This window comes from Nerophis lumbriciformis, linkage group LG07 (genome assembly GCF_033978685.3).
Source record: "Nerophis lumbriciformis linkage group LG07, RoL_Nlum_v2.1, whole genome shotgun sequence".
Classification (NCBI taxonomy): Eukaryota; Metazoa; Chordata; class Actinopteri; order Syngnathiformes; family Syngnathidae; genus Nerophis; species Nerophis lumbriciformis.
Window position 1 is genome coordinate 32,770,275 of NC_084554.2, and position 13,653 is coordinate 32,783,927.

Here is a 13,653-nt window from a genome sequence, read left to right on the forward strand (position 1 = left end):
AGCTCATTAGTGCAGTTCTTAATTATTTTTTGTTACGCTAATATTTTCCACCCCCCCAACTATAAATAGTATAATTTGTCTATAAAATTATTATAAGTACACCTCTGCATACCAGTGGGAGAAAACTTCTTATTAAAGAAAACAACTATTTCTCATCCCTCACCATAGTCACAGTGAAGCCAAGCGCTACATATATGCTTCCTCATATTCCTAAAAAAAAAAAAAAGCATGTTACCCGATGTCACAACCTGGCAAGGCACCGCGCCCGCCCCGGGGGCTCAGCCCTCAATTTGAGAAGGACTGCATTAGTCTAATATATGTAAACCTGCACTAAAACCTTTACAGGCAAAGTTTCATTGGACTGAGCTGAAAGGCAAAAATATCTCAATATTTCTGCTGCAACCTGCTGATGACACTCTAAGCCAGGGATAGGGAACCTATGGCTCTAGAGCCAGATGTGGCTTTTTTGATGTCTGCATCTGGCTCTCAGATAAATCTTAGCTGACATTGCTTAACACGATAAGTAATGAATAATTCCGCTGGTAATCACAGTGTTAAAAATAACGTTCAGAATATAAAACATTCTCATGCATTTTAATCCATCGATCCGTTTTCTTCCGCACCTGTTCATTAACGGTAAGAAGTATTTTATTTATTATTGGTTAACTTCAGAATAACAATGTTATTAAAAAGAATAAGAGACTTATTATACTTTAAAAATGTTGGTCTTACTTAAAAATGCACACATTTAGTTGTATTCAGTGTTAAAAAAATACCATATGGCTCTCACGGAAATACATTTTAAAATATTTGGCTAAAAAGGTTCCCGACCCCTGCTCTAAGCTCAATGGCCACTTCCCTGTGAGAACATCCTGCGATATAGGGAGGTACTGTTGATCAATTGCAATGTGTTAGACTCCTGTTTAAATAACCAATTCTAATTGAACATTTTTGAATTTTGACCCTTAGTTTCTTGTTAGACGCAGTTTTTGCTGAACAGAGAAGTTAAGTTTTCATCATCCTGAAATGTCACCTTTCAGCCCAAAATGCATAACTTTTTGTTAGTGGGGGGATTTCATTTTCATTTCCCTCAGACTTTCTCATTATTTTTTTCCATAATGAAATCCCTTTACGCATGTTTAATAGGTGTATTGCTGGTGTCCAACACCTGTCATCAAAGCGCAATTACACACAATCCGAGCCGACTCACCCGAGTTAACGAAGCTCATCACCATGTCTGCGTCGTTGAGAAAGGCCGTTTCTTGATAGGAGGGGAGCGCTGGGCTCCGGGTGGTCCGCATCGGCTCGTAGCGCTCCAGCAAGACGTCCGCTTGGCCGACGTCCTCGCCGGTTATGGACATGGTGTTGTACAGGTCCAGCATGAAGAGCGGAGCAGAGTTGTACTTGGCGTGGGACATATGCGGTCTGGGTCTGTGCGGCAGTCCCAGGATGGACAGGATCTCCTTCTGCATCTCCCTCCTCTCATGCGTCCTGAGGCGCCGCTGGAGGAAGCCCGGGTGCGCATGGCTGCTGCTGTCCGGCGAGGAGCAGTCATAGGCGGCCAAGCACAACCCGACTAAGGCGATCCAACAGGGGGTCATGGCGTGCGCGCCTGCAGCCGAAAAGTAGCTTTCAAAGATGGTGACCAAAAGTAGTTAGGAGTCCAGAGATCAGAAGCGGACTTCTGGCGCACTTCTTGCGTCAAGCCATTTGAAGTGGTTCCTAAGGAAAAACGTGCAAAACAGCAAAACTTTTCTTATTGTCATTGCGGAGCCCCGTAGCGATGTTTGCAGCCTCGGGACAAAGTGCACCACAGTGATTCTGAGGGATTTATAAAACAAATAGGTCTTCAACGCAGATCACAAGTGAAAGAAGAAGTCCGAGGGAAGAAGCCATGGCGTCTGTTTTACTCCACAAAAGGTATCCAGTAAATAGTTGCAAAGTGAAACAGGTCACCTCCTCCTCACGCTGTCCGAGTCTAGCAGGTTGCACTGCAGAATATAATTACATGCTGGTTTATAGGTGAGTGTGTGCGCTGTCTGAAACCGCCCACTACGTGCGCACTTGAGAGGTGGAGCTCAATTGGGCCACAAAGGATAACTCACATTTACATATTTGTGCGCGTAACAAAATGCCTACACACTATATATGATTATGTGTTCTCACTCATTTCTAATTTATTTTTTTTAATACATTATCATGAAAAAAAAGGTAGTAATAGTTTGTCAAACGTAACAAAAACGCGTCCAATATGCATTGGACGTATGACAAGGTGTTACTGGTCGCAGGGTACAAGCAGTTCTCTAGTGATGGTGCGACCCCTAACCACAAATATCAGAACTGCACCTCACAGAGGAAATTACTGCATTTGAAAATAAATATCAGCCACAACATTATGTGCACCTGCAAAGTCCTTACTACAAAGGCATTGCTGTAGACGACCACAGCGTACCCAACAGGCATCATTTGGATTTTTTCATGAAACCACAGACTTCCAGTAAGGCTAAAATCACCCTAAGCATGCCCATCTTACCAGGCAATGGAATTCCACTACACTACTAAAAAGCATGGCCCCAGTGTAAGCAGACTGTATCTGCTCCACAAGCAGACGGCTGTCAAGGTTCAAAATCCACTCAATGCACAACTTAAATAACCACCAAATCGTCCATATGATTAAAATGTAACTAACAACTTTAATGTATTTTTTTTACTCCCAAAAATAAACCTGTCAGTCATTTCCCATAAAACCAATTAGTTTATGAGTAACGGGTACTTGGAATGATCCATCTCCAGACTCAATATGCCGCCCCCTCTTTGTGTGACGTCATCTACCAAACTGGAGCCCATTTCTCCGCATAACCAGTGTTGATAAAGGCATGTTGAATGATTAATTTGACCACTTGATTGCATTTTCTGTTGCCCTCGTCTATGATTAATTCAAAACTATATGGTTAATATTATAAACAACATTTCTGGACTTCCCCACTCGTCTACAGACAACAAGCCTGTGTTTCCTCATCCTCTTCAGCATGAAAAAAACATCAGTATAAGAGGACACAAAATAGAATACTAATTGCTTACATTTGGGTTTTTTTCGTTTTATCTTTCCATGTTTTTTTGGAGGTTCCGACTCAGTCAAATGTTATCCAACCAAAGTTGAAACAAAGACTTTCTTCTTTGAAGTAAGAATCATTAAAATGATGGCTCCAAATTACACTTCTCTCACTTAGTCCGTCCCATTTTGCGCAAGTCAATTTGACAGGAGCGGTCCATACTTTCCTCATTTTGCCATCATTTCGAAATGTATGCCGGCTGACCCCTTTTTTAGTTGTATTGCTACAAATTGCAACAATGCATCTGGCAGACATATTTGATAATACTTTCAGATTCTGTGCCAAAATATCATGATTTGGAATGAAGTTGCTACAAAAAACATACTAAGCAATATGAGTATTGCCTCCAGACTTCTGTAGGTGATGTCAGCAGGCCCCAACATTCTGGAGCTAAATGTGGGCTTTCCAAAATATGCTGAAACTCGTTAGAAAACAAGCCTAAACTCACTACTGTGTCTATTTTGGAGGGAATATTACTAGTAGACATTTTTAGGTCCAGAACTATGAACCAAGAGCCAATGTTGTCAGCATTAGAGGGCCTTTTAACCCTGATGAATGAAGTAGACCAACTGCAAAACTTCATGAATATCGGATATGACATCGGATATCAAAATGGGTCCCGGAGCCATTTGTGGCCCACAGCTATTGTCGAAATACAATAAAAGAATAAAAACAATTAAAATGTCAGAAAAAAGCTATAATTTTGATACAAATAATAGGTTGTCACTTATAACACAAAGCTGACAACTTAAACCCTTGTTTATCTCGGTTAGTGGTTCCACGTTTGACCATGGTAAATACATTTTCGCAAAGCAGGAATTATTTATTATAATTGTAATATTTTCATAGCTAAGAGCATTAAAAAAAACCTGTTTACCACCTTCTAAATATGTTTTTTTTTAAATAATTAGAACCGTCTAGACATGAAATAACACCCACCTTTACACTCGTTTAATCCAATATAGTAATGTTGCCTGAGGCTGAGCCAGTCCAGTGGCCATGATAATGAAGAATAATCTGATTGGATTGCTTTCATCTAGTGGCCAATAATACTATAGTTTTTATATTTGTAGTATGTTTAGACAATTTTTACATTTGACAATGTTTAATTTAAGTTAAAATTAAAGTACCAATGATTGTCACACACAAACTAGGTGTGGTGAAATTTGTCCTCTGCATTTGACCCATCCCCTTGTTCACCCCCTGGGAGGTGAGGAGAGCAGTGGGCAGCAGCGGTGCCGCGCCCGGGAATCATATTTGGTGATTTAACCCCCCATTTCCAACCCTTGATGCTGAGTGCCAAGCAGGGAGGTTGTGTCCTCCGGAACAAAGAGGAGAAGAACCATCCGGATTGTTATAAGCGCAAAGTTCAAAAGCCCGCATCTGAGATGGTATGGGAGTGTATTAGTGCCAAAGGCAAGGGTAACTTACACATCTGTGAAGGCACCATTAATGCTGAAAGGTACATACATATGTTTCAGCAAGACAATGCCAAGCCATGTGTTACAACAGCGTGGATTCATAGTAAAAGAGTGCGGGTACTAGATTGGTCTGTCTGTAGTCCAGACCAGTCTCCCATTGAAATGTGTGGCGCAATATGAAGCCTAAAATATCACAACGGAGACTCCGGTCTGTTGAACAACTTAAGCTGTACATCAAGCAAGAATGGGAAATAATTCCACCTGGAAAGCTTCAAAAATTGGTCTCCTCAGTTCCCAAATGTTTACTGAATGTTGTTAAAAGGAAAGGCCATGTAACACAGTGGAAAAAATGACCCTGTGCCAAGTTTTTTGCAATGTGTTGCTACCATTAAATTCTAAGTTAATGATTATTCGCAAAAAAAATTTAGTTTCTCAGTTCGAACCCTAAATATCTTGTCTTTGCAGTCTATTTAATTGAATATAAGTTGAAAAGGATTTGCAAATCATTGTATTCTGTTTTTATTTAAGAATTAAACAACAAGCCAACTTCACTGGTTTTGTGTTTTGTACTAAAATAAAATCTGCCATAGAGCAAAACTTCAGACCTTGATGTAGCAAGGAACTATAGTCTGTTTTTAGGATTTGTATTTTTTTTACAAAATAAAAGAATTGTCAAAATGGCCCCAGCTTGCTTTGACTTTTAAGTATGCCGCCCTTTGTGGACAAAAGTTTGGACACCCCTGTTATAGCGGAATCACACTGACTAACTTCCAAACCATTAACAATTAGAAAAAAAATGTAGAGGACCACAATATATACCGATGGACAACATCTGGATTTTATCATGCATTCTAAGCGAACAAAAGCAAAATTTGAATGTTATACTAAGCACAGACCTCCACTCGGGTAGAAAGAAAAGAAAATGCAATTTTTCTAGATCTGAACCAAAATTCAACAGGCTGTGGGAATTGATTTTGTAGTTTCATCTTTAGTGTTGTTAGTGTACAATTGCAAAGTACTATGGGGGAGAAAAACACATCCTTCCAAAAACACCCACACCATCCTTATCATCATTCCTTTTACCCGTACCTGTGTTATGTCTTCTTGGTCCCACATCAGATTACGGAGGTCCTGCATGGTGATAACGTCCCAAAGGTGTCCGGATCTGTGCGTCTGCTGCTACTGCTGCTGCTGCAGTCTATCTTATCTGCGAGTGAGGAGTGACAAATAACATAAAAGCGGCACATACACAACACACAGAAACTGGGTGGCTTTCAGACTCAACACTCTCTTATGTTCACATGATGCTCATTGTCTATGGATCTAGTCATAAAAACTGCAAACTACAAAACAACGCTTTTGTGTTTTTAACATTTTTGTATAACATGAAGCCTGCGATGCAGGATGATGCAGGCTGAGGTGCACCAAAGACAGGAGGAAACATTAAACAGAGAGCTTCTGTGTCCTGTCATCATACTGTCTAGAAAGGACACCTCTTTAGACCTAATGATGCCTTTGACTGTTCTATCGATAACACTCACAAACATGCAGCCCTTCTTCATTCGGGTTTCACAATGGTCAGAGGTCCCCCTTACATAATAAAATCCTATGAAAAGTTACTAAGGCAGAACCATTGTTATTACATTGGAAAGTCAAGATTGTCAAATTAGGAAGAAAATTTTTATTTAAAACAATGTTAGACAAAAAAAATTTAATTTAATAAAACAGTAATTACATTTACTGTATTCATATTCATATTCAATAGGGTTTTCATACTCTAGCCCAAATGCTGCAAAGACTAGCAGCCACTATTGGTATCACACCTGCCATATATTCTTGAGCAAATTAGTATCCTTAAACACTTCATATCCCTTTATTTAATCCTCTGAATTTTATTTTTATTTTAACCTTATAGTTTAGTTTAAAAAAAAGATGTTCTCAGAAATCTTTTTTTTTTTTTGGACAGTAAAAGTTGTGATTCTGTAAAAATCAGAATTTAAATTCAGAATTCCAACACACCAAATCACAACAGTCAAATATGACATTGTTGAATATAATTAAATGTACAATAGGACCACTTGATGCAATAATAATAATCATGTATAATAGAGATTAATCAGGCTTTTGATTGTGTCCGCACATGCTTCTTTCTATACCTTACCTGTCGATGGTTAAGGTCAGTGATCAAGTCAATGCATACCTCAGTGAAAAGAAAAACATGTGACTGCTAGCAATCTTCACTTCAAAATAAACGCTGACAGGATTTTAGATATAACTGTAACCAAGTTTTGGGCAAATAAATTACATTAATTCGAGTAAAACCTTTAAAAAAAATGCGTGTGACATTGACAAAATTGCATTTCTGTCAAAATATTGGAGTCTTTTCTTAAAGATAATTTAAATCATGCAATCAATTTACTGTAATTATCAAATCAAATTAATCAAACTATTATATAGCACTTTTCATGCACAGGCAAATGGCAAACACAAAGTGCTGCACAAAACAAAACAAAAGACTAGGAAGAAAACACACACGCACACATACACACACGCATACAGCACTATTAAAGCAAAAACAAAACATGGCATGGCACTGAGTATTTGAGGAAAAACGCCACCTTTGAGGCGTCCACACTGGAGAATAACTAAAATTTCCAACATTTAAAATATATATATATATATATATATATATATATATATATATATATATATATAGTAGAAAACATAACATTAAATAATATAAATATGACATTAATAAGTTAATAAAAAACATAACACTGAGATAATAGCTGAAATATTAATGATTAAGATCAAAAACAATAAAATAAAAAATCATAATGAGTAAAAAGCTTGATTAAAATGGTGTGTCAACACCCTCTGCAGTCCTGAGGCTCTCTGGCAAGCTGTTCCACGGGTGGGGGCCATAGTGGCTAAATGTCGCCTCACCGTGTATCTTTGTTCTGCATTTGGTAAAGCTAAAAGGCCAGTGCCAGAGGATCTCAGATCCGCGAGTGTTGATACGGTAAAAGCAGGTCAGATAGATAAGAAGGCAAAAGGCCAGTAAGACATTTAAGAACTAATAATAGAACTTTAAAATCGACCCTAAAGCAGACGGGGAGTCAATGTAGCAACTTTAAAACTGGTAGAATGTGTTCCTGCCCTCTGGTCCTCGTCAGCACGTGTGCAGCTGAGTTTTGTAATGATTGTAGATTTCTGATATTTTTGGGAAGGCTAGAGACAAGGCATTACAATAGTCTAAACGACAGGAAATAAAAGCACGCATTAGCACTTCCGTGTTGGCCTGAGAGATTATTCTAGCTACCGTATTTTTCGGAGTATAAGTCGCTCCGGAGTATAAGTCGCACCGGCCGAAAATGCATAATAAAGAAGAAAAAAAACATATAAGTCGCACTGGAGTATAAGTCGCATTTTTTGGGGAAATGGTATAGTATTTTTATTTTTTTTTTGTCATAAAGAAATACAATCATGTGTGCTTACGGACTGTATCCCTGCAGACTGTATTGATCTATATTGATATATAATGTATATATTGTGTTTTTTATGTTGATTTAATAAAAATAAAACATTTTTTTTTTTGTATTTCTTGTGCGGCCCGGTACCAATCGGTCCGCGTACCGGTACCGGGCCGCGTACCGGTACCGGGCCGCGGCCCGGTGGTTGGGGACCACTGGTCTACTGTATCAAAAGCAGCGCTTAGATCCAGCAAAACAAACACTGTCAGATTTTTATTTCCAAAATTCCACCTGATGTCATTTAAAATCTTTAAAAGTGCTGTCTCGGTACTGTGGTTCATCCTAAAACCAGACTGATGTCTTTCTAAAATGGTATTTATATTTAAAAACTCATTGACTTGGTTGAAAACCAGTTTTCTAGAATTGCACCTAAAAACTGCAAGTCGAATACAGGTAGTTGTTAAAATGTTTGGGTTAAAACTGCTCTCCTTCAGAAGGGCCCCACCGCCAGGGAAGTCCCCTGTCTGAAGAAAGCAGTTAATAATAGTTAAAAGTTGGTAAAGTAAAATCCATAAAATTATATAAAAAGTTATGTGAGAATTGGATCTAAAAGGCAGGTTTTGTTGGGTTTACTTGGGAGAAAACTCGACCGAGTGTCCTTGCATCTACCAGAACAAAACTCTCAAGTGTTCCCTAGGGCAAGGACAACAGATCAGGTGTGTCAGTAAATAAAACTTTTTGGGTTTGGAGACCAGAGCTGATGTCTTTGATCTTGGTTCAGAAGTGGTCTGCAAAGTTCTCGCATAGGGCATCTGAGGGTCTGTTAAACGCTTTATCAAAATGTGTACTTGTTAAAATAGAAAAAGTGGAGAAGAGGAACCGGGGGTTGCTTGTATGGGGATGTAATGAGTTGTGAGTAATGTTGAATTCTAGCCTGTTTGACTGTGTTATAGTAGGTCTTGAGTTGTTGACGTAAAATAAGATAATGTATTGTTAATTTGGATTTCCTCTGCTCTCCTGCAATTTCTTTTCAACTGATGTAAATCCTTGTTTCTCCACAGAGGTGTAGGTTTTGTTTTGATTGATATATTTTAAAAGTGGAGCTACTGAGTCCAGAGTAGATTTTAGTTAAATGTTAAAATCATCCAAGCATACGTCGTATGATGCAGGTAAAATTTCAGCGGGAGCGCACTGTAAAATCTCAATAAAATTTGCAGCCACTTCAGAAGTTAGGTAGCGTTTCCTCACTGTTTTCACCGGGGGCCCCTGCTGTTTAAGACTGAGGATATTTAAAAAAAAAACACACAATAGTGGTCAGACACAGCCAGGTCAACAACAGAGGACATGCCAATGGACAGGCCATGGCTTATGACCAGGTCCAGGGTGTGTCCCCTGTTGTGAGTCGGCTGTGTGACGTGCTGCTTAAAATCAAAGAACTTTTAAAAACTCTCTGGATATCAAATCTGAGTCATCAACATGTAAATTAAAATCACCAGTTATTAAAATCCTGTTATAGGAGGTGTGGATAAATCATAAAAGTTCAAAAAATTTACTGATAAGAGAGCTTGAGCGTCGGGGGGGTTTATAAACAGTTAAACACAGAATGGCGGGGCTGCTAAAAAAAAGGCGTGCTTCTCAAATGATGTGTAAGTGTTATTAAAAGAAACGTCATTTGAGGTCAGTGAGTTATTAAAATTGATGTAGTCCCACCTCCTCTTCGGCCCCCTCTAGTAAAAAATAAAAAGTTACAATTTAAAGGGGAAGCCTCTGTGATTAATCAAAACTCAAAAGTCTGAGTCGAATGAATCGTTTGACAGCACCAGTTTAAATTAAAGTTTATTTTTCACCCTTTGGCACATTAAATGGGAACTGCACTTTTTGGGGAATTTTGCCTATCGTTCGCAATCATTATGAAAGACATGACGACAGATGTATTTTTTAATCCATTCTAAATATTAAATAAAAGCGATCAAAAGTCAGCTTACAATGGAGCCTATGGGAGCCGTTCAATAATTCTCTTCTTTTTTTTTTTTTTTTCCATTAGAGTTTTATATACATGATGTAAGTATGTATGAATGTAATAATGGGCACATTTATAATAACATTTAATATTTACGTATTTTGATCATTTTAAGCATACAAAAATGCATCATGACGTTTGCTTTTTTTTTCCATCACTGATTTCTGCTCCCTGCAGACTTTAGGAGAGCCAACAAAATATAATAAAACATAACTTACCATGCAAGGTCTGCAGTCATTAAGATGCTGACTGCTGGAATGTTCATATATTCCCATTTAGATGAAGAATGTCTCATAATCCTTGCGAAGAAACGGGGTGGGGGAACAAGTGCTTTTCGTGTCGTTCTCGCCAGTTCCAGGTCCTAAATGGCTATCAAAGTGTCCCAATTTGTCGGTTTATATCTTCAGCCATCTACTTTCCAGGTGAGTTGTATGATTTATGATATAGAATAAACTTACAGAGAGCCAAGGAAACAGCAAACGATTCGATGATTTAACATAGAAACACCCGGAAGTGATCACGACGCCGCTCAGAATAGTTTGTCTGCCTTAGCATTTACAATAATATCACTAATACTTGGTTAATATTTAAGTCACAAAATGTAAATTGAGTATTATCGGCGCTTTCTGAATGTTTGTCGGATTTTATGGGCGGAATAGTGTAGCTCCCATTGGCTTCGCTGTAAGCGGACTTTTATTTACATTTATTTATTATTTAGAATCCTTTTTTTTTTTATCCATCCGTTGTCATGTCTTTCATAGTGATTGTGAACGATAGGCAAAATAAATTTAAATAAGTGCAGTTCCCCTTTAACATTGGCATATTACTAGTACAGAAAGTCACTGTTGACCTAAATATAAAACAGTATACAGTATTTTCCGTAGAAAACTGAAAGATGTCAAATTGTCTTATCTTCGGAGTCTAGAGATTTAAAGGGCATACACAAACCAACCAAGATTGTTGCCTGAACAAGTCAGAGCTGTCATTCACAGTGACCATCACTGTTGTCTTATATTTGGGTCAATACAGTAATGATGACAAATTAGGGCATTCTAATGAATACCATCGCCTGGCCTAGACTAACCCCTGATTTCCACAGGATGCGAATTGGCTGGGAAATGTCATTGCCACGGCGGCGGACTCAGCTGGGTGGCTAAAAATTAGTTTCAAACTTAACAGCCAGCTGCTTACACCGCAGTGAACGAGTAGAAGCTCCATCTATCCCCGCGCACAAGCGTGATGCTATAAACCAAATGAACGAAAACTGCTTACATAGTAACAGCTAGCTAATTACTCTAAGAATAAACAACACATTACTACTTTCGACAAAAATCATCTGAGTACTCTCAACACTGGTCATCCAGTCGTAAAACACTTAGGCACCCTTAAACACATTTTAATTTTATTTTTTAAATACAGGTATATACCGTATACCGCCATTCGGACTAAAAATACCACGGTATTAGTTTTGGTCCATATCATCCAAACCTAATGTGACCATTTCCACCACCTGCGGAATGTCACTGTACTAAATACAGTATATGCAAGGCTTCTATTTTTGACGGTCACCCTTCAACACAGCGGTTCAATTTAGCTCAAATCTGCTTGTGTTGGACAGGAAGTCATGCACAAACAAAATCAATTATTTGGTTTATTTTCCATATAAAATTGTCCGTCTTCAAGGCGGATCGTATTTAACACTATTTAACACGTCCTAATGGGCGGAGACGGACATGAAGTCAACTTGTCAAAGATTTTCAGACGTAATTTCAACACGTTGACACAAATGGATGAGAACATGCAAAATATGAACGTCCAAAATTTAAGAAACATGTACAGGCATTTCCCGAGCAGCATGCTGTGAAAATCAAGGGTAAGCTTTCTGCTACTTTAGAATAAGAGATGATTTGTGTGTCACATAATAAAATAAATAAGCTTATGAAAAAGTCCCTCCTCTTCCAGCTCCGGTAGTGAATTTAGCTGCCCCAGCGATGGCTTCAGACAAAATGACTGGCGCTCCGTGGTCCATTTCATACTGCATGGCCTTGGTGGATGCAAACAAAAAGAATAAACTCAAACAATTCAACATCATTAAATCATATTGTAAAATGTTTTCCAAAATAGTACTGTATTAGATATATATTCATTATAATTCTTATATATGTACTTTTAGACATTTTCTTTATCATCCCCAAGTACGACTAATACTACTGTACTGTATTATATTATTTGACCAACATATATTGCCTATACAGTGTCTACCATGTCTTCTTAACTTTGTATAATTAAACAATCTAAGCAGATGATTCTACATATTTCATTTGTATTTTTGAAGTTCTGTTATGTTGCTATGGCCGGGACACGTCACATGGTTTCACTGTGTCCAGAGTCAACTATTTAGTTAAGCCAATGTGAAATAAATGACAAAGTAGGATGGTGTACAGCATACACATGACGACAAAGGTAGCAGGTTTAAAATATGCAAATGAGGCATACCTGCGTGAAGGAGGATGCGTCGTAGCAGTTGTAGATGGCCGAGGAGCGGTCAGATCTCATGCACTGCTGCGGGAAGGAGCTAATCTGCTCGGCAAGCTGCAGGGCCGCCTGTAATCCTGTGGTTGCGACGCACAGGATGTAAAGGATGTGTGTAGCCAATGTAGCCATTCATAATACAGGAAATAGACACCAACCACCACCGGAGTAAAAAAAAAAATCAAATAAAATTCCCCAGAGAATCTCTGTGAGCTTTAAGCCAAGCCACTGCGGCCACAAGAAAGACATGCTCTTGAGTACTATGGAGTCCACCATAGTCCACTTTGATGACCTCCATGAGAAACACTACTTTCCAGCTCTTCAACAAGCCGCAAATGTCATCACATCCACGCAAACTCACTTCAGAGGTTGGAGCAACTAACGTTTTTGGAGCAGATTATAGCACTCTTGTCTGTAAAGGATCTTTGACTATCATTTTTGCAGTATGTCTTTAAAAAGAACAGATAATAGGATCTCTGACTTACATTTTTGCAGAAGATCTTTAAAAGCAGCAGAATTGGATACGAGGATAAAAAGTGAAAAGTACCTACCTTGGCCATCAGGGACAACTCTGTTAGCCAGCCCATACGCCAGCGCTTCCTGTGCTCCGATAGGACGCCCGGTCAGAATCAGGTCCAGAGCTCTGGACAGACCAATGAGCCGCGGGAGTCTCACGGTACCTCCATCGATCAGTGGAACTCCTGGAAAAGCAAGATATATCAAATAAGTCATACAAATTTGTGGAATTCATATGCCTGAAAAGAGGCACAGAAAAATGTTTTGCCATTGTTCTTTGGCTTATTCTAATGACTAAAAAGGCAAAAAGGCAAGACGCATGAATTCATTAGGCAAGGCGTCTTGCATCGTTGTCAATGAGTCTATCACAAGGTGACTTATTTTTTACACTTTTATAACTGGGGTTTTTTTAGGCAAAAAAACACCTGTACAATTAGAAATTATGGCTGTGGTTTTGATCCTATGTTAGGGCCAAATGGGACAAAAATAAATAAATACAATTTCTAATAATTATTAAATGTGGCATTACTCATAACTGGAATAAATACATATAAACATACAGATAAAATAAATTAATA

The 13,653-nt window shown here is 38.5% G+C and overlaps 2 protein-coding genes across 3 annotated transcripts in view; both read right to left on the minus strand.

Moving 5' to 3' along the window:
* bmp6 (bone morphogenetic protein 6) overlaps nt 1-1,972 on the minus strand; it is a 94,241-nt gene extending 92,269 nt beyond the window's left edge. The window contains exon 1 of the mRNA XM_061965453.1: nt 1,211-1,972. Coding sequence (XP_061821437.1) covers nt 1,211-1,601 — 391 coding nt within the window. The 5' untranslated portion in view covers nt 1,602-1,972. The remainder of the gene's footprint in view (nt 1-1,210) is intronic.
* The window catches only part of LOC133609654 (enoyl-CoA hydratase EchA19), a 70,474-nt gene that overhangs the window by 24,200 nt on the left and 32,621 nt on the right, over nt 1-13,653 (minus strand). The window contains exons 5-7 of one of the 2 annotated variants that reach the window (XM_061965455.2): nt 13,111-13,260; nt 12,524-12,639; nt 9,827-12,071 (exon numbers count right to left, since the gene is read on the minus strand). In XM_061965455.2, coding sequence (XP_061821439.1) covers nt 11,964-12,071; nt 12,524-12,639; nt 13,111-13,260 — 374 coding nt within the window. In that variant the 3' untranslated portion in view covers nt 9,827-11,963. Of the gene's footprint in view, nt 1-5,623; nt 5,742-9,826; nt 12,072-12,523; nt 12,640-13,110; nt 13,261-13,653 lie in introns of those variants that run through there. The other variant, XM_061965456.2, reaches the window with a different exon arrangement.